We start from the raw sequence: 21,088 nt of genomic DNA on the forward strand, positions 1-21,088 counted from the left end.
TGTCTTTCTCCTCCAAGATGAATCATAGACGTCAGAGTTTCTGTTCTTCAAGGCAGTTCATAGAAATGAGAACCTCCCCTCCTCCAAAGCAAACCATAAAACTGGAAGCCTTGCCTTTTTGTGTAGGAGCTGCCAATCAAAAATTCTCTGACCTATCTCATTTGAGAATAGATTAAGGACCCTTGTTCCAGAGGGGCTTTGCCCCATATCTGGGAGGAAGGAGCCATACACAGAAAGGACAAGAAGTATCTCCCCAACTCCCATTAGATTACCCTTTTGTCCAATCACATTTCTATATAGCTATCCCTTCTTTATCAAACCTAAGCATGAAAATAGAGTTTTCCCTGGGTCTTCAGGCCTTCATTTCCAAAAACTCCCACATCATATAAGGCTTTGATAAAATAAATTTGCGATATTTTTATGTTGTTAAACTGCCTTCTGTTATTGGAGTGTCAGATGTGACCCTTATTATGGGAAGGGAAAAAGGGAAAGTATCACAACTTTCTACTTCTAAGGTAAAAAAAAAAAGTTTTATAAGATTATTACATGGGTTGAATATATTTTTCATTGGGAAAAAAGTGAATCAGTAAAGAAAACTATAGTCAAATCAGGTAAAGTTGTGACAACATTAAAGTTCATGTAAAGTTTAAAAATCTAATTATGATTTCTGCATTTATATTTTGTCACTAGGTTCTCTATGTTTTCCCTCACTTTAAAGATATGTGAAATTTCAATGATATATAAAGGGTATGATATACACCAGCTATATGATTTAGGATTCTAGCTTTAGAATAACATTCAAACAAAAAGGACAGAGTCTTATAATTAAAAATGAGTTTTTTTTTTTTTTTTTTCAGTACGAGGGATGGAACCTAGGGCTTCCCTTTGTGCTAATATTAGCATAGTAGTTTCTAATGTACAAAGTAATCAAGATGTAAAATATTACTTAATCCCCTCCAATATCCTTTCAAGGTTAAGAAGCCATGTTTTCTCTACTTTTCAGAAGGTGAGTTTGAGAACCAAGACTCCAACCAAGTTCTGACAATAACCTTCAGTGGGTTACTGCTGGGCAATAGTCACATCTTTGCCTTCTCTTCCCACCAGTCTTTCCCTTGTACATTTGGCTTCAGCCACTCTGGCCTCCTTGCCGGTCCTCAACACACAAGGAAACTCCATGTCACTAGTTGTGGCTTCTGCTTTATGCTGGATCTGTGCCTGACTAATTCTCTACCATGTTTTGTTCAAAGATGCCCACAGTCACCACTTAATTTTATATTGCACACTGCCTCCCATCACCCTTACCCTCCCCAATGCTTAATTTTTTCCCCTATAGAATCAGTGATAATAAACATGTTTGATGTATAGTATATTATATCAGTATACATATACTACATATAATAATAGACCAATATCACTGTATATAACTGTATATAGTATTTATTTATTTTGTGTCTTATTGTATTTCCTCCTCTTCATTTACAAATGTCATAAAGGGTGGGATTTTTGCTGGTTTTGTCAATAAAGATATAATCTAAATGTTTACACTAGTGTTTGATGGTAGATGATAAATATTTGTTAAGAGTGAAGTCCTATACACAAACATGTACAACTTTGGATGTTTTATAAGAGGAACTGTGAATGGACATAATTGAGATTGGCTGGAGAGTTTCAGATACTGAAGATGATATACAATTGGATGTATATTAGGAATATGTTCTTTCTACAGTTCCTATGATTTGGTCAAGGAATTCCACTTCTATAAATATATCTTAAAGAAACAGAGAGATCCAGACCAAAAAGTGCAAATAATCTAAGAATCTATTAATATATAAATGATTACATATATTTTATTATATCCACACAATGAAATTCTAGTTTTTCTAAAAATAATGTTTTTGATGAATTATTAACATGAAGGATGCTCATAATATAATATTAAAAAGCAGAATATACAAGAGAATACAAATCCCCTTTTTATTTTTTTTACATCAATTATGTATCTTCCCACAACTTCAACCACCACCTGTCTGATCTCTATCTCCTACCTACACATTTCTCCAGAGCTCCAAACCCCTATTTATACCTATTTGATTAAATTTACCATTCCAAAGTCTCCAGAACCCTCAAACTTTATACTTGAAAAATGAAGCTCATTTTTTTTTTCTCATACATCTCCTTTGTTTCCTATGTAGGGACATGACATCACCATCCACTCAGCCTCCAGCACCCAAATCCTGAAGTCAAACTGTCCTTTACATCTCTCATATTCAGTCAAGAACTAAGCCCTGTGGCTTCTATCTCTGAAATTCCTTTTCCTCAGTACTCTCAGCCTCTGCCTTACTTCTGCACCTCATTATTTCTTACCTGGGAGTTGCTACAACTTCCCAACCTACTTTCCCTACTTCCCCTTGCTTTTTTTTTTTTTTTTTTAAATTAGTTGCTCAAGACAATACAATGATCTTGACATATCATACATTTGATTCAAATGGGGTATTAATTCTCATTTTTCCACGTGTACAGATTGCAGGATTGGTTGGTTATTTTTTTAAATTGGTTATTTTTTTAAATCAAAATCACGTCTTGCTGCCAATTATATCCCTGCTCTACAAATTGCATTATTTCACTCTCCTTCAAAAACGTCTTCAGGGGTGCCCAGCTGCCTATATAAAGAAGTTCAAAGTTTTTTTTAGCGTAATCCTCTATTCAATGCGACTTACTTTTCCAGTCTCATTTCCCTTCACTCCTTACTAAGTCACATGTGCTCAAATCACACCAAACTGCTCAACTCATGCCCGCTCTGTGGTTTCTTGGATGCTTCTGTATGTGTTGTTTTTCTGGACTGTGGTTTTCCCTTGGTCACTTACTCTGCAGACCCAAAGGCATCCTGTAAACTCTTTGGCCAAATAAATATAACTAAAGTGATTATTTTCTGTAATTTTATCAGATACAGATGAGAACAAAATGAAAGAAGGAAAAAGTTAAAATAGGATTCCTTTATGTGGCTTTTCTAGGTGAAATTGTTTGCAATGCCTGAATAAGTAAGTCAGTAGGTAAAATGGAGTCTGTGGTACTTATGTCACATAGCTTAACTAAGATGAAAGACGAATGCAAAAATAGTGAGAGAATGTGGCTGCATTAAATACTCGAGAGAAGTATTATTAAGCCAAATCACTAAGTAATCTCCTCACTTTGTGAAAGATAAATTTGGTGTCTTACTGTTCTCTGAGAGCAATAGTGGGTTGTTTGCCTTCCAAAGTTTTGCGGTTATTTTATTTTTTTGTCCTCTATGATGGAATCATGAATAAGTGCCTGGATTTTGCAATCAAATAAACTGGATTAAAATTTGAATTCCAACACTCACTAACTTTGAAGCTTTAAGTAGAACGACTTAATCTCTCCAAGTTTCAGTGTTCTTATCTACAGTGTAGAAATGTAAAAACTACTTTGAAGAGTTAGAGTGAGAAGGAACTGAATTTATGTATGACTGTTTAGTACAGATATTCAATAGATGGTAGAGGCTAAAAATACCTTCCACAGTATGTGTATTATGCTCAACATTTACACAGAAGGGGAGTGCAAAGCAGCAAGCCATGTACAGAGGTAGTCTAAGGACGCTGGTTCCCTGGATGTGCACAAACACTACTTGTCATTCTGGAGTTGATCTAGTTCCAGTTTTATATGCTTTGTTCACTCTGTCTTCTCCAGTAATAGAATATTTCATGTATAAAGAATTTGAATATTGTGTTTTAATATTTCTTTATTTCAAAAGGAATTTCCTTCTTGTTGAGATTTATCTAAATGAGGGAACTCAAATTTACAAGCAACTAAATCTTTTTAATTATAACATCAGAACTAATTTTTTACCCTTATTTTTTCACCTTTGCTTATCCTCATTTTATAAAAAGTGAGGAATATAATATTGAGATTTTGGAATAAAAGATGGCAATTATTCGTTCATTTATTCACTAGAAAGTAGAAAGGTTCATAAAAACACAAAGCGTGGGAACTTCTAAAGATAACTCCACCTCCATATTTTTTGGAGGAAATGATTTTTGTCTCTTCCAAACAATGACGCTTAACACAAAAGAAAGTTGGCACATTTTCGGTAAACAGCATTTTCCTGGTAGTGCAAAATCTACTGTGCATTCCTTTCAAGCCAGACTTTTCAGTATCATTTGATCTGTAAAACATCAAAGTTTCCTCTAGGATATTGTATTTACATCTTTAGGGAGTTTGGACTGAAAGGAATTTCATCTTTATTTAAAGTTATCTTTATAAAATAAAAATATTTCTTGCAATGTTTTGGATTATGCCTAGCTACAGGGGAAAAAAAATAGCAGATTACACATGGAAGATGTACAATGACACGTTTGATACTGATATTCCTAATAAGTATATCTCAAACATTGAAAAAGAAAAGAGGCTCTAAATAGGAAAAACCAACCATCCACTTCTCCATATATGAATTAGGCAGTGGAAGAAAAAAATAAAAATCTCAGCTACCCTTTAGTGTGGGAATTATTTTAAAAAGGTATTCTAGCCTTTACAGGTCCACTTGGCTTTCCTACAGAGACTGAAATCTGAGAATATAACCAACAGGTTAGGTCCAATAGGATTGTTGCCCTTAAAGGAATGAGATGGATTCCATTCCCTTGCAGGCTCAGAATGGAGAGCTCTGAGCATCCTTGGTGAGTGGGCTGTGCATAACATGCGTTTTTGCCACAGACAGCAGTTCTGGTTGGATGACAATGCTGGTCTTGGAGCTGGAGAAGAGCGATCATTTGCTGGTGCTTGGCATATTCCTAATTTGTTCATGTTAATTTTATTTTAAAATGTCACATACTACGTACCCTCTAAGGAATGCTTTCAGATTAACAATCTTAGCCCCTGTCCTGATAAAACCCTACTTCAAGAACAAGTTAAAGCATTGAAAGTGTATTTCTGAGATTTTCTATGAGTGAACAAACATTAGAATGCATCACAAATTAAAGGATTAAATGCTCATAAGGACAAAAGCCATAACTTAACTTATGGCTACTAAAAACCATTAGGTAATCCTTGTGAGATATGTTTCACATATGCCTTGCCACACATTAATCCTTAATAAATAAGCAATTTTGGCAACTAAGTACTGTTTTCTGTGGAAAATATGATCTAATTGTTTAAAAATATTTGCATATTCATATTTCCAAATGATTAAATAGATTAAGGTAATTTTCTTATACTTATTTTGTTTATGTATATTTTTTGCCATACTGGGGATTAAACTCAGGATTGTTCTACCATTTAGCTACATCCTCAGCCCTTTTATTTTGTTTTGAGACATAGTCTCACCAAGTTGCTGAGGCTGACCTAGAACATGCCATCCTCCTGCCTTAGCCCATATAGGTATATGCCACCATGCCTGGCTATGATTTTATTTTTAATAGAAGAAATAGAATTTTAATTTTCACATTTCCGTGTCCTCTTGTAGACAGACTGTAACAACATTTATCAATTTTGTAAACTCTTGTATTTTATTGGCAAGTTATTTATTCATATTTAGCATGATTACCAATTTATTTGGATTTATTTCTAGCCTACAATTTGTAAAAACTTATCTTGATTTTTCTATATTCCTTTTTCTTTTTTTTTTAGTTAATTTTAAAAATTCTATCTGTTTCCTCTTCTGCCAGATTGGAAATTATGCATTCTACTTCCATTCTTTTAGTACATAGAAAATTTAACATGTACATTTATCTTAAAGTCTAATCTTAGTTTGTATTTCTACCCTTCTCATGACTAACATAGAAATATTTTAACTCTCTTCATGCTTTATTATTATTGTCCAGTTCCTTAATTCTACCCAAATTCTTTCATTTCTTTTCTTGCTATTATTTATTATATTTGACTCTTCTTTTCTGGATAAAATCTCCTTGCAATTTGGTAAGATCCTATTGGTATTAAATTCTTTCATTTTTTGTTTGAAATGTTTACTTTTACCCTCATCCCTGATTGATAGATTTGCTGGGTTTAGGGTTGTCGGTTCCCCCACCCCCCAATCCTTTCTAGGTATTATTCTACTGATTTTTGGCCCTATTGTATTTTTGTGTTATTGTTGTTTGTTTGTTTTGAGAAGTCTTTTGCTAGTTAATCTGGTTGTTAACATCATATCTTTGGTGTTTTCCAGTTCCACAGATGTGTCTAGCTGTGGATTTATGTTTACTTATCTAGTCTTGGATTTATTATGCCTTTCAAATTTGAAGCCCATGTCTTTCAATGACTTGGAAAATATGTAGCCATCTTTTAAAAAATATTTCTTTTCCTCACATTGTTTTTTCTTCTAAGTCATCCATTAAACATTTCATGGGGGCATTTAAATACTATTCTTCATGTCACTTCAGCTCTCTTGGTTTTAGCCATTTTGATCTTTCAGGTAATCTCATCACTTCTATCTTCTAATTCTCTAATTACTGAGCTATGTCTACCTTTATAAACCTGCCTGGTAATCTTTTTTTCATTTTAATGTCTACATATTATTTTTTCATTTTAATGTCTATATAATATATTTATTTCTAATACTTTTTATTGATTATAAATATTCTTAGTCTTTTTTGATAATGATTTGTTCTTTTGTTGACTACTTTATAGTTTGTATGCTAAATTATTTTTAAAATCCTACATTCATAAGTTTTTGTTATTTTAATTTCTTGTGGATCTGTTTGTACTATTGGTTGCTTTCCCTATTTTTCCTTATCATATTTATTTAAATGTATGTCTTATAATTTTGATTTGTGCATTTACATTTGACTAAGTGTTTTTCTGGAAATTTTGTGAGGCTTATATGGACATTGTGTGCATTTGAAAATTATTGCCACTGTTTCTATAAAGAGTAGTTTTCTACCATCTTGATTCTTCACTTAGGTTAATTACCCTATCTGGAAATTTCTGATTTTAAAATTCTTGGGTTTCTTTCCTTCAAATACTTAAGAGCATTTTTTATCCCACAAGGAGGACAGACTTAGACAAATTAATTTCCTATTACATTCCTTTTTGGAAGATAGGTTTATTTTTGAGGTTTACTTTTTTACTTTTAAGTATATCCCCTATGGATGTTCACTTTATGGAAGGTCTCAGTTTCAACTTCTGGTTCTTGCGAGCCCAGGATTTGTGTCTAGTATTTATTAAAACACAAGTAATACTTAATTTTCTGATCTTATGCTTTTATTAAATTTTTGAGCACCGGAATTTCCTTTCCTTTCTTTTTTACAAGCTCCACTCTACATGTTATTTCACATTTTACCCAGTGTAACTGGTTTTGTGGTGGAAGGTTTTTCGGGTTATATAGGTCTGCTGTATTTCATAAATTCTATGGATGTCCATGTGGATGTATGCCTACAAAGAATATACCTTTTAAACTTGAAGAATCTTCTGTCACAAAGTTAAAATGCCATGTATTTTAAACAACTGTGCAGGAATTGTCAGTGACTTAATATGTTGACAGGGTGATATTGTATGTGAAACAGCTGAGAATATTAGGAGTTATTTTTATCATACCACCTGAGGCTCTCATACCAGATTCACACAGAAGTGTGTTTATTAGTAAGCCATATAGTTAATTAAGTGTATAACTGTGTATATTGGCCAAAAATATACTTATTTTCCCAGTATAATCAGAAAAATGTGTCATCTATTATAGTAAAAATGGGGAAAAAAACAGCAAACTTTTTAAAGCTTACAAATAGCTGTTTTTCTGAGCCTGGGTTCTTTCAATTAGTAGCAGGATTCTACCATTGTCAAGAGTTTCAATTCACCAAAAGAGCATAAGGAAAAGCTCAGTCTTCCTAAATTCTTATTGTTATGGAGAAGTCCTGGTATAATAATTTCGAGAATAAAATGTTGACTAAAATCAAAATATGAATTACCCCAATAAGATGTCCTAAAATATAAGTAATACCTAGGAGATTAGACTTCAGGAATCATTCAATGTCCTGAGACTATGGGTACAAATGAGATGTATGCACGCTAAGTATATTGACTTGTCTGAAGGAAAACTGTCACTCATAGACCAATACCAATTACCATTTATCATAAGTATAAAGTGACCTAACCTTTAAATGTCTCAAAATTTCCATCTTAACCCATTAACTTCTAATTCTATAGATATTTCAACAAAATTGACACAAGTGCACTAAAATAGGTTGGAAATCAAAATCAAGAGTTTATATATTTGACTATATTAACTAATATTATTATATAATAAGAATATCAATAGTAATTTGATATTATTTAATATTAACATTAAGTGGTTTATATAATTATATTGAATATTATATAATTTTGTTATATATTATATAACTTTATTTAAGTTTTTAATATGTGTTTCATACCTGGGACAATGGGACAAAGTAGGTTAAATCTACCTGTCAGAGGTACATGGTGATTTTACTTACACAAAACCTCTTCCGTAGCACTAGAACGTGCATAACATCCAAAACTTAGCTAAAGATCATACCTCATTTTTTTCTTTGAGTTTTGTGATCATAACAATCACAGGGCTGTCTTCCTGCCAAACCATCTGCCAGAAGTCATTCACGGTGTTGATCATGGGACCCTGCGTGGCAATGAACGCTTTCTCCTTGCCACTGTAGCCCTAGTTGGAGTAAAGAGACAAACATATTGTCTTTTAAGTTGATGCCTTGCAGTGAACGTTTAGGGGAAAGATCTTTGGCCGTGCTGGTCCAAAGGCAACATGGTTGCAAGATCTTCATTGATTCTAGCACCATGATACATGTGGCTGTTTTCCTAGCAAGTTCAGCAGGGCATTTGGTACTGAGGGTTGTAATGCTCCATCCTCACCAGAGCACCTGTGTGGAGACCGTAGTCAGGGACTAAAACGAGGACTCATTGTGGAGGATTCAAACAGGGTTGACAAACTACAACAAACAGATACCCTTGCTAGCAACCAATTGAAATCAAACTCTTGAGAGGGGAAGAAAAGCAAAACTGAACCTAAAATCAATAATTCAAAGTATGTCAACATGCTCACCAGAAAGAAATTTCTATTTATTTACTTACCCTAATATAATTAGCATTAATGTAGGTGCTCAGTGAATCAGTTACATTCTTTGGCCTTAAACACACTCTGCTGTGAGGATCTAATGGAGAAAAGAAGAAAAAATAGATTAAATAAATATACTCTTTTAAAATTTCTTAAAACACCTATAACCTGCAAGTGGCACACCTGTTAACTTATACACTGTCTGGCATGTGCCAGTGTTGGCCCTTTATACATGTTGTGTTCGTCTCTTGAGCCATCAATGTTTACTGAGGGACCTTTAGGCCCATCTTGACTTCTGCTACTGACATAAATCCTGTCCATGAGGAAGAGATGATGAGTTTATACTTCATGTCATTTTTCATGGGCTTTCGATACTTGACCCCATCTCTCATTTATATCCTCATTTTCTTGGCATTTGGAATTTGAACCAGGTTTTGGTCTTACTATCTTTCTTCTATCCCTTCAGAGGTGAATCACCTGGCCTTGCTTCATGAGCTTAGACCCTGGCCAGACCTCCTGATTTCCTGAGATAGGCAAGACTATTTCACTATGTGCCTGACACTGTCTATCAGTGTGGGGATGGAGGGTGGGGCAAACCAACAAAAGAGGGAGCTTTTAAAGAGAATCACAATTAATTTCAGTGAGTTCCCAGTCTGATCATAAAATTACCAACAGCCTGTGCTGATTACCTAATGGATGTCAGAATCTGTTCACAATACTTTACAGGTGTGATGTTGTTTAGTCTTCATAAGTCATTCATAAAAATACCTAAATTGATACCCCCATCTTTCAAATAGCAAACAGAGAAGTTAAATTACTTGTCCAAGAGTACACAGTCAGGAAGAAAGTAATGGAGTCAGGCTCTGAACGTCTGCTCTTTACTCTAGAGCATCCTTAGTGACTATGCCATGTTTCTTCCCTAATGTTGGCAGCCACACAAAATTCCACATGTTACATCCTAGGAGTTGCCTAGTTTCTTCCTGAAATAATAGAAAATTCAGTGCTTTTCAGCATCCCTTCTCAGTGGAAGGTGGTGTAAAAACTGGTCTGCAGCAAGGAAGCACCCCGCCTTCTATACGCATATCCTGAAGTAAGACAGTCTGGGTGTAAGACAAGGAGACAATCTCTTTTATTCACAGGCCAAGCTGAGAAAAATCACAGATAAAGTGAGGTAGGGAGAACTAGAGGAAGAAAGTTGTGTAGAGTACGTGTGAGTGGGAGTTAGAGGTAATTGAAAATGTAACAAATCTGGTACAACCAATATAGATTTAATATTTATTATTTAAATTTATATTACATTTAGCTTCATATGTAATTGCTATTAAAGATAATAAAAGCTATAACTAGTTAAAAAAAAAGACAAGTCAGCTTAGCCCATAAGATAGGAGTGGTGTGGTGTGAAAATACAGCCACAAATTCTTTGACACTCTGTCTACAAAAAAGTAGAGTCCCACTCACATTCCTTAAAGTATGGGCAGAAATGAATGACTCACATCTAATGAATGAAATGTGGCAAAGTTGATAGAGCTACCCAGGTCCTAAAGGATATACCACTTCCTCTTTGCTTTCTTTCTTGGGTTGTTTGCCCTGGAGGAAGCTGTCTTGTCTTGAGGGAGCTCAAGTAGCCAAACAGCACAGCCAAAATGAGGGAGCCATCTTGGAAGGAGATCCTTCAGTGCAAGTCACGCCTTCAGCTGACTGTACCCCTGCTCAAGGTCTCAACAGAAACTTCACACATGATCCTGTACCAGAACTATCCAATAAAGCCAATTCCTGATGCATGGAAACTGTGAGATGTTTATTGCTTTAAGCCACTAAATTTCAAGATAATTTGTTATATAGCAGGTAATAGGTAATATGAGGAAAAATAAGGAGGCCATCACCAAACACTGGGGTGACAATACCATGGTTGTAATTGCACTCACTGTGGGCTGAATGTATGGCAGACATAGGGCAGCTATCATCCTTTTATGCATTCTGTCACCTAATTATCATGGCTTTATAAAGTAGATACTATTAACATTCTCTTTATCTAGATTAGTTAATGGAAGCATAGAAGGGTTAGGTAACTCACCCAAGGTCATGTAGCTCAGAAGAAGTAAAGCAGAGAACGAACCCACGTTATCAAAGTCAGAGCCATAAAGGCCATTATCAAAGGTGATGTTGAAAATATAGAGCTAAATTTCACTCATCAGTCCATAGGGTGTTTGAAATGAAGGCATATCTTAGAAGTAATAGGAGCTTCCATTCAGGAATTGATAAAACGGATTTGATCTCTAAGATATCTGGTTTTAGGAAAAGAAGCCCCATTCTGCTTGAATTTACAGCATGGCATGTGAAGAACAAAATGCTGATTGGATAAGGCACAGTTATAACAGCTCCTGGTCCTGTCAGATGTAAGCAATCACAATCCAGGAGATGTCAATCAATCCTAGAAATCAGTGGGAACACCTCTTGGTAATGCTATGCTTCATAGTAGCTGGATTTCATTCAGCTTCATCTAAAACACATTGCACAAGTTCTTGGTGTGTTCTTTTGGATGATCTAAAGGAAAAAGGATGACTACAGGGTACTTAGAGGACTTGATAAGGACTAGTTGAGTCAGGATAGTCCATAAGGGACTGTGGACTGGGCTCAGCAACATGGAGCTCTCTCTTGGGATGGGGGCTTCCAGCTTTTATTTGAATTTCTCCTGAAGGGTTGTGTTGGGGAAAATGATCCTGAAGCAGACTACCCTCCTTAGAGCAGAGAATGGGCCCTGGCAATGTTTCCTAAGTTAGCTTATTACCTGCAGCCCTCACAGTGCAGGTTCTAGGAGTCAGAAGCTGGCACCTGTCCCCCAAATACACCTCATTTCCTCCAGATCTGAAGTCGTGGCAGCTGTCTATATTTCCCACAACAGCAGTAGCAGGGTACCTTCATGTGCACAGGCCATTTTCAATAAAGAGCTTGTGCCTAACTTTGTTTTCATGATGTTTTATCCATTTTTTAAAAGCATATCCTCCAAATATAAGCTTTAGTCCCTATCCCCCCATCCCCATCTAAATTTATTTTTGTTGGTAAAACCTCTTCGTCTGAATAAAACTTACCAAGTCCTTCATAATGTCAAAGGGCATGTGGTAGGTAGCTCTTTTGTTCTCTCATCTTTCCCCTTCCCCTTGCCCACCAAATTTCTTTGAATTCCTGTGAGATGCATTTTAACATTCAGAGTGAAATGATTCCATTTTTCTTTGCATATCTTTTGTCAACCATATGGATCAAAATTCTTTGCAGAATATAAAATTAGAAACAATCCGAAAGAGAAGCCACAGTGGAGCAAACAGCAGGATTCACTGAACATACTCCATTAATGATAACAGAGAGAAGGGGACCTGACTGGAAGCTTTTGACTGTGCAGTCCCCGTAAGCATCTTGCTGAGCACGTGTGGGGCCATCTGGCATTTCTGCTGTCATCAGCTGGAGCATATAACAGCATGCATAGCTCACATACCCACATGCGAGCATGCACACACACACACATCCACACCCCCCCCCCACCCAACCAGATGTGTATAAAAGATAGTTGTCTCCTGGTATTCACTCTTCCTCTTTCTTTAGTAACAAAATCCCACCCAGGTTCTGGCAGGGCCTTGGTATAATGCACAGCATAAGACTCCTCTAATTATTATCATCTCTTGCAATTAGTTGTGGCCACATGACTAAGTTCTCAATGTGAAAGGTGAGAGTCAGGGACGTGTGTGATTTTTATACTAAGGGAGTGAAGTGAGGGGTGATGTTCTCCTTCTTCCACTCTCACTCCATCCTGCTGCTTAAAACATGGTTGCAGTGACCAGCATCTCAGCATGCAAAGGAAGGCAAGGCCCTGGGGATGGCAAAATAACCAGAGAGAAGAGTTGAGATGAAGGATGTGGCAAAGCCACCATACCGACCAGGAAGCTTATACCTGGAGGGAAATACACTTCCAATTTATTTAAACCATTACTATTTTGGGTGTGTTTAATGAGATACACACACACACACACACACACGAATTAATTTCTATTAGAAATAATTACAATTTATATATATATAAATTTTGGAAAAAAGATCAGAAAGGGATAGTATTATCACAAATCAGTTCTGCTTAGGGAGGCATTAAACAGAGTAGGCATATTCTATGCATTCAGATTTGGTGCACATTCAGAAGTTGAATTCAGTCTTTCTTAGGATCAAAGTTCACATTTGCTAAGTAAAAGAAAAAAATTTTGGTGATATAATAAAAGGTATTCCTTTTAGTCTAAAATTAAGCCCCAGGTTCTACAGCATTGCCACCAAAATGCCTGCAGTGATTAGATCAGCCTGGATATCACTAAATTAACCACTGTACTGATTTCTTCTATGTTGTCTACAACAAACTGTTCCAAATCCATTCCCCTGTTTGGAAGAAGCTATCCCTAGTTACCATGTGTGACCACTAATCACATGTGGCCATTGAGCTCTTGACATGTGGCTAATGTGAATTGAGGAATGAACATTTTAATTACTTCAAATTCATTTAAATTTAAATTTATGTAGCCATATGTGGCTAGTAGTTCTTTTCCTGGACAGTGAAGGCCCAGAAGATGAAATCCAAGTTTCTTACTTAGTAGAGCACAGCAGGTCTTCAGTGATATTTTCTCCATAGGCACTTTCCCACATATGCCTTTTGAACTAGCCCATGGATCTAGGGCAATCACCCAAACATTCCATGACCTTATAGATTCCAGGCATTTGCACATATTGCACCCTGTGCCTTCTCTGCCTGGTAAAGTAGTCTTTCCCAATTATTCAGGGCTCAGTTCTAATGATATGTCTTTCCGAGACCCTCTCTGGCCTTACCAGACAGCACTAGCCATTCAATATTTTGCTTAGACTCCCTGCATTTTATTTCAGTATTTATCATCCTGCATTTTGAGTGCTTAAATTTCTGCCTACCCTGAATGGATTGTGGCAAATCTCTTGAGGGTAAAAAGTTGTATGTAATTCACTTTTGTATGCTATATCATTTCTGTCTGGTATGTGTTCAAAGAAAGTTTAATACTAGAATTAATTTCTATTAGAAATAGTTAAAACATTGCTTTTGACTTTCCAGATTTTTTTCTTTTCTAAGAAAATGAAACAAGCAAACTTTCATTCCTTTTAGTATCCACTGATTATTAGAAGTTTCCATAAATGCCCTAAACCACTCAGGCTTGAAAAGAGTCCCAGTCCCTTCAGTTTTTGTAATGCTTATGATGTATATGATTTACTAGGAACCCGATTTTATAACTATGTAGAAGCAATTCCATGTCAAGCTAAAGTTTATGTTGGAAATTAGTAATTTATAGTAATTTCCAAGTATTCAGAGGTTTTCAAATACTTTTTTTTATCTTTAAAGCAAGAATCCAATATATGACTGAATAGGGGAAAATGTAGACTTCCAACTAAAGCTTTTTAATATATTGGGTTAGACTATTAAAACAGCTGAGGATTAAAAATATACTTTCCTACCATCATCATCATCATTTTCATCACTACCTCCACAATTTTATTAATGTTATGCATTTAAGTCTACATATTAGTCAAATTCACTATGATAATTTTTAACCAAATACTTCTGAACTATGTTAAATACTTAGCATAGCATTTATGATACATCAGGGTAGTATCAATAATAATTACACATATTATTTGAATACTGATCATTATTCCTCTCTTTATTTTGCTCTGCCCTTTTATTTTTCTCCTCCCCTCCTCTTTTTTTCTTATTTCCCATAATTCCTTCTTTCTTATCTCCCTTCTTTTCTCCTCCTTGTTCATGTTTCCTTTCAACTTTATTGGACATAAATATAGATTTGTTTCACCAAGTCTGTATTTAAATTTGTTCTGTCAAATTTATATTTATGAAATTTCCTCACCTTGGTCTCTCTAAAATATATGTTGTAATCTTAAATTTTCCATTTAACAGACAAAATGATACCTGGATCCTGATGTGACTAACATTATATTAGGTTTTATCAAAGGTTAGTCTATGTCAAAATTTTCCCCCAGGAAGAAGTACATTTGAGCTTTGAAGTCAAGAGATAAATTGGTTAGATGGGGAAAAATATATCACTGTAGCATGTGAACAAAGCAGGGGATGAAAAGAATGGTTTCACAGACTAATCAACATAAATCAGGAAATGGGAGGAAAGGAAGGAATTGGTTATATCTTTAACAAAAGAGAGAGAGAGGATACCAAGCCCGCACTGTCTAATGCAGTAGCCAATTAGTCATATGAAGCTAATTAATTTATCTAAATATGAAATAAAATTTAAAAATCAGTTCCTCAGCTGCATTAGCTATAATCTTCAACTGCTCACTTGCTGCAAATGGTTAATGGACTATCATATGGGAATTATATAGAACATATCCATAGCTGTAGAGAGTTGATGGTGATTATATAGAAGATCACTTGTAAAAAGCACATGAAAATTATAAAAGAGGGCTCTTGAATACTATGCTTTTGAACCTGTGAACCCTTATATACATAGAAGAGCATTTTCTGTAATTTATTCTGGAACTGATGGATTCATCATCATTTAGTTAGGGAGGTAAAACAGAAACCAACAGTATCGTAATATTTATTGGAACTTTGCTTGTCGTTTTACATACAATATCATTTAATTCTTTCAATGTCCTTGGAAGCTAGTATTATTATCACTTGTTTTTAGGGATGAAGAAAAGGATGACAAAGGAACATTTAGTAGCCTGTTACAAATTATGTATGTTTTTTAGTGGAGTAGGAAATAATCTAACTCAATCTGTTGCCTTCAAGAGTGGTTCACTTGTTTGAATATATACCTTGTACTAAGTACTTAGTATAAAAATATAAAAGCATAATTTAAGTTAAAAAACATAACTAGACACTACATTTTTAAGTAAAAAAGAATAGTCAGAGTAAACAGTGTTCTTTAATTTTGTATGTATTGCCTTATTTTTGTATAAGCGAAGAAGTGTACATAGTTTTTATTATTTTACTTCATTGGGTGCTAATAATTTTATGTTGTTATATGATTGGGCTTTTCCCCTACTTCTTTTGAGATTTTGGATAGACATTTTTATGACTAATATTTATTTATATTACAAAATAATTTGACATAAACTTGACTTTAGCACTTCAATCTACCATATACAGTGCTCTGAACCAGGCTAACATTGTCCTGTCCTCAGAGAAATAGTTAAAATTGAATGAGTTGTGCACTAAAAAAATCCTCAAAATTAAATGGCATTACAGTTGTGTTCAAACTACCAAAATTTTAAATGTAAAAGGAGTTTATTTTAGGTTAAAACAATAAAAACAAACATAATGTTTCAAATCTTGGTCAATGGCGAATCATCAACTAACGTAATGTTTTAAATTGATCTCGTATTACATTCTAAAATAAATCATAAAGAACAGCTTTTTCAGTCTCTCATAATAATTTTCAGCCAAGAGTGTGGCTTGTCAAAACTCTATTTGCTAAATAACATTTCGTGCAACAAGGTTGGGTGGGATTTTTGGGCTGCAAGCACTTTCAACAGAAAATCCATCATTCCAAACATCAGTTGTCAGCACAGGTGCCCCTGGTTGAGAAAACGGTCCACCCAGTTCTGGGAATGGAAAAGCTGACACAGGGTTGTGGCGCAGTTGTCTGATATCATCAGGGCAGGAAACAGAGAAGGCTGAACTTTGAAATAATCCTAGTAATTTCCAAATCCTTCTGAAATTAGATGGCAGTTCCTGTATGTATAATAATTGTGGTGGATGAATTACTTAACGTTCAGTATATTTTAGATGAAAATTTCAGCAGTGAAGAGAGAACCAATTCTTACACAGAGCACATTCATCCCTTTTAGCCAGTTGTAGTCATAAAATGTCTTTTGACAGTGACTAGACCTGAGGTAAATAGATTTGACTATATAGACTAGTCAAAATGTTGCTGTGGAGTGACTAACAATGCATTTCAATTCCACCAAAGGGGAGGCCTGGAGACGCATTAACAGTGTTAATAGTAACTCTGGGCTGGGGATCTAGCTCAGTGGTAGAGCACTTGCCTTGTATGTAGAAGGCTCTGATTCTGAACCCCAGCACTACAAAATCAAACAAACAAAAACCCCCAGAAATTCTTCAACTGCTTGAATTTAAGTGCTTATGATAAATATGGAGAATTTATTTGCTGTTTTATAAGTGAATTGATGGAATTGAAACTATTTCAATGTCAATACTTCAAATAAATCTTTGTAGCTCCATCTTTGCCGAGTTTTTGCCATAAGATGTTTACGGATTTGGCCAAAACCCCAACTATAACTGTTTGTTGAGTGATGGAAAATATTACTTCTCCAAAATGTTTTTGCAGAATTTATTATTCAGTGCTTTCTACACTCCTGTACCTCTTACACCATAGCTCTATTCTAGCTCTATGACATTATTACTCATTTACATGTCTCGCCTCTGCAGTCCATGAGCTCCTTGATCTTACTGTTTCTCACTCCTTATAGGTCCCTGGCATCCAGCTCATTGCTTGACACTGATAACTTTCATGCAGCCAATTTTGGCTTGAATGTAAATTACAGTATCTCAAAGTGTGGTCCTGGTATCAGTTGTATCAGAATCACCTGGATATTTGCTAGAAGCAGTTTCCTGGGCTCAAGGGCGCACCTACTTACACAAAACCTCAGGGACTGGGCACAGGGTGCTGGATTTTCAACACAGATGATAGGAGATTGTTATGCACAGTGGTAATAATATCACTGAGATATAATTCACGTTCTATACAATTTGTCCACTAGCATGCCACCACAGTTATTTTTTTCGCTTCAGCATCCTGAAAATATCATCATGACCAATTTTATAACATTTTCAGAATTCCCCAATAAACTCCATACCCTTTAGCAGTCATTCCCATTCCACTCAACACTGGGAAACCACTGATTTGCTTTCTGTCTTCATACATTTGATTGCTGGACATTTCATACAAATGGAATTATAAAATGTGATGTGTTTATGCTGTTTTCTTTCATTTAGCAAAATATTTTTAAAGCTTATCCATTTCTAGTATATATTAGTACCTGGTTTCTTATTATTCATTCCATATAAATTCTGAGTATTCATATAAAATATGAATTTTGGATATACTGAATTTCATTTCCTGTTCATCAATCAATGGACATTTGTGTTATTCCCATTCTGTGGATATTAATAATGTTGCTATGAACATTTTTTGTGTATTTTTTTGTGTGTGTGTGGACACATGTTTTATTTCTCTTGGATGTATACTTAGGAGTGGACTGGTTGTTTCATAAAGTAACTTGAGGTTTTACCTTTTGAGGAACTACAAACTACTTTCCTAAGTAGCTATAGTACTTAGTAGTCCTATGATCGATGTCTGAAAAGGTTACAATTGCTGTAAATCCTTGCCAATGTTTTTTATTGTCTATCATTTATATAATCATCTTAGTGGATATGAAATGACATAGCATTGTGATTTTGATTCTCTGATGGCTAATGATGGTGAGCATCTTTTTATATGCTTATTGGTTATTTGTTTATCTTCTTTGGAGAAGGTAGACTTCTATTGAAGTCCTTTGACTATTTTTAAATTGGGTTGTCCTTTAATAGTGAATTGTAGGAGTACTTTATATACAATACTTACAATTCCTTTTTAAATACATGATTTGAAAATATTGTTTCCTATTCTGTGGGTTGCCTTTTCTCTTTCTTGATAGTGTCATTTGAAGCATACTTTAAAATTTTATGTAGTTTAATTTATTCTTCTTGGTTTATTGTACTTTTCATGTCAAATTAAAGAAACCATTGACTGAAGATCATGAAGATTTATACCTTTTTTATCTTAAGATTTTTTTTTTTTTTTAGCTCCTATGTAACATGTAGGTGTCTGATCCATGATACAAGGTAGAGTTCAATTTCATTTTTTGGTAGGGGGGCGTGTTGTTTTAACATTATTTGTTGAAAAGATGCTCCTTAACCTATTGAATTATCTGATACTCATGCTAAAAATCAATTGACCATAATGTGTAGGACAATAAAGTTTTAGAGTCATGTATCTACTGAAATTGTGAGCAGATCATTATAATATAAGTAATACAGAAATTATTTACTTCACACGACTTTAATGGTTATTATTAGTTTGATATATGGCTATAACTCCAAATTTGGGCATTGTGAGGATTGGAAATGGTGAAGCCAAGGTGAATGAAAAAGGCTTGCCCTGTGCTTTGCAGTGCAAATTACTGAATCAAGAAACTTACTTGGCAAAATGGTCTTATAGCGATTTTTAGTTCCATGACGTGGAATGTCAATTTCTTTGGGATCCACAAAGTTCATTGGTATTTCCTGCAAAAATAAATGATATCAAATTCGTGTATCTAATGCTGACACAAAGAAAATCTTCACAGGGGGCCATTTGATCCATGCTGTATTGGACTTCAAAGTCCTTTATAAAACAACAGACTGCCACCTCCGGCTGACCCACACCCTTCCTTTCATAAACATGCTGGGTGCACCCTGTCAAGCTGACTTCTAAGAAGCAGTGCTCTGTGTCAGAGAGCATTATGTTATATGTAGCCATTAAAGAGCCATAAAATGCTTAGATTTTAAGAATTGTGTTGTAACACAATTGCTGGAATGACATAGATAGCTGAAAAGTAGATTTTTTACAAGGCGTTCAGGTTTTTAAAAAATCTTTATGTAAGTACAGTACCAAAAAAATCTCACTCTGATGGATTTAATATTAATTATGGATTTTTTAAAATAATGATTAAAGCCTCCCTCCCAAAGGGGCACATATCAAAAAGTTTTTGTAGTTGTTGTTGATTCAAGCAATGACGACATAATTGTTTTTTTTTTTTTTTTAATTAAGGAAAGGCTTATAGTTGGATTGTTTGATTTGTGCTTGTAAATACAATATGTTTTAATGAAGGGTATACAGATACTTTCTCTCATTTAAGAATATAAATGTCCTTATTTGGTCAGAATATATGTTATAGGTCTCAAATGATTAGAGAGAGCACAATTAGAATAGAAGTGTCTCTATATGAAGGCATTAGACATGAAAATGTGAGCATTTTTAGCTAATAGGGGCAAAGAAAGCAATGGGCAAGAATTTTCAAAAGAACCCAAACAAATATTTTAGGATTTGGTTAATCATAATAGTATGTTTTCCAACATAAAATTATCCAAAGGATTGCTTAAGTAAGGTTAATGTGAAATAAAATAACTTTTGTGTTATTTAATGCCTGATAAGTATAAATTCCTCTGATCACATAAAATAATATTATTTATTACTTAATTTACTCCAATGGAAAATACAGCTCGACATACTAATATTCTTTGAAATGAAAGAACTCATCTATAAATTAATTCAAGTTATCCTAGTTTTCAGTCAGTCTGAAACTTTGAGAAAAGTCAGACGATATTATGGATTTGAGGCTTGGTCTGCAGAGCAGAGCAGCTTACTTTCCATTAACTTTTTTGTTATTTTAGATTTTTATAATTTTCTCTGATCCACCTACATGTTTTAACTTCTCAGTTCCAAGTTACCAAATGACCTAAATCGTTGAACGTTCAATAGAAAACACATGTTCATGCCTGATCATTTTAAACAGGTCAGTCTGTTTTGGCAAAGCCATGAAGTAGGTAATATCTTTATTCCTTACTTTTCTTTCATTTTACCTCCTGTTTGAGGACGCACACACTGACAATCTGTCATCTTCCAGCATTTTCCCTCTCTTGGATATTCCTTGCTGGCCTGACCTGTCCTTTCAGGGAAGTAGGTTCCGCTAAAAGCTTACTTCACAAACAAAGCCTTGGTTCTAGAAAAGAGTCCTAGGTGTGCCTTTGGCTAGCTGTGTGATCACTGGTGGGTTCTTTTATCCCTGTAGGTCTCATTTTCTTCTCATATAAAAATATGACACACAGCAGAGTATGATTTTTAAAACTTCCATGTTTGTATTTGACTTAAGACAATTAATAATAGGTGATAGGGCTAACAGTTGATCTATCTGTACTAG

The 21,088-nt window shown here is 34.7% G+C and overlaps 1 protein-coding gene across 3 annotated transcripts in view; it reads right to left on the bottom strand.

Annotated features, from left to right (window-relative positions):
* Ptprr (protein tyrosine phosphatase receptor type R) overlaps nucleotides 1–21,088 on the bottom strand; it is a 258,417-nt gene that overhangs the window by 24,903 nt on the left and 212,426 nt on the right. For all 3 annotated transcript variants that reach the window (XM_076853110.1, XM_076853109.1, XM_076853111.1), the window contains 3 exons: nucleotides 19,328–19,412; nucleotides 9,058–9,137; nucleotides 8,495–8,632 (listed from right to left, as the gene is read on the bottom strand). In XM_076853110.1, the coding sequence (XP_076709225.1) occupies nucleotides 8,495–8,632; nucleotides 9,058–9,137; nucleotides 19,328–19,412 (303 nt within the window). The remainder of the gene's footprint in view (nucleotides 1–8,494; nucleotides 8,633–9,057; nucleotides 9,138–19,327; nucleotides 19,413–21,088) is intronic.

Source organism: Callospermophilus lateralis, chromosome 4 (assembly GCF_048772815.1).
Source record: "Callospermophilus lateralis isolate mCalLat2 chromosome 4, mCalLat2.hap1, whole genome shotgun sequence".
NCBI lineage: Eukaryota > Metazoa > Chordata > Mammalia > Rodentia > Sciuridae > Callospermophilus > Callospermophilus lateralis.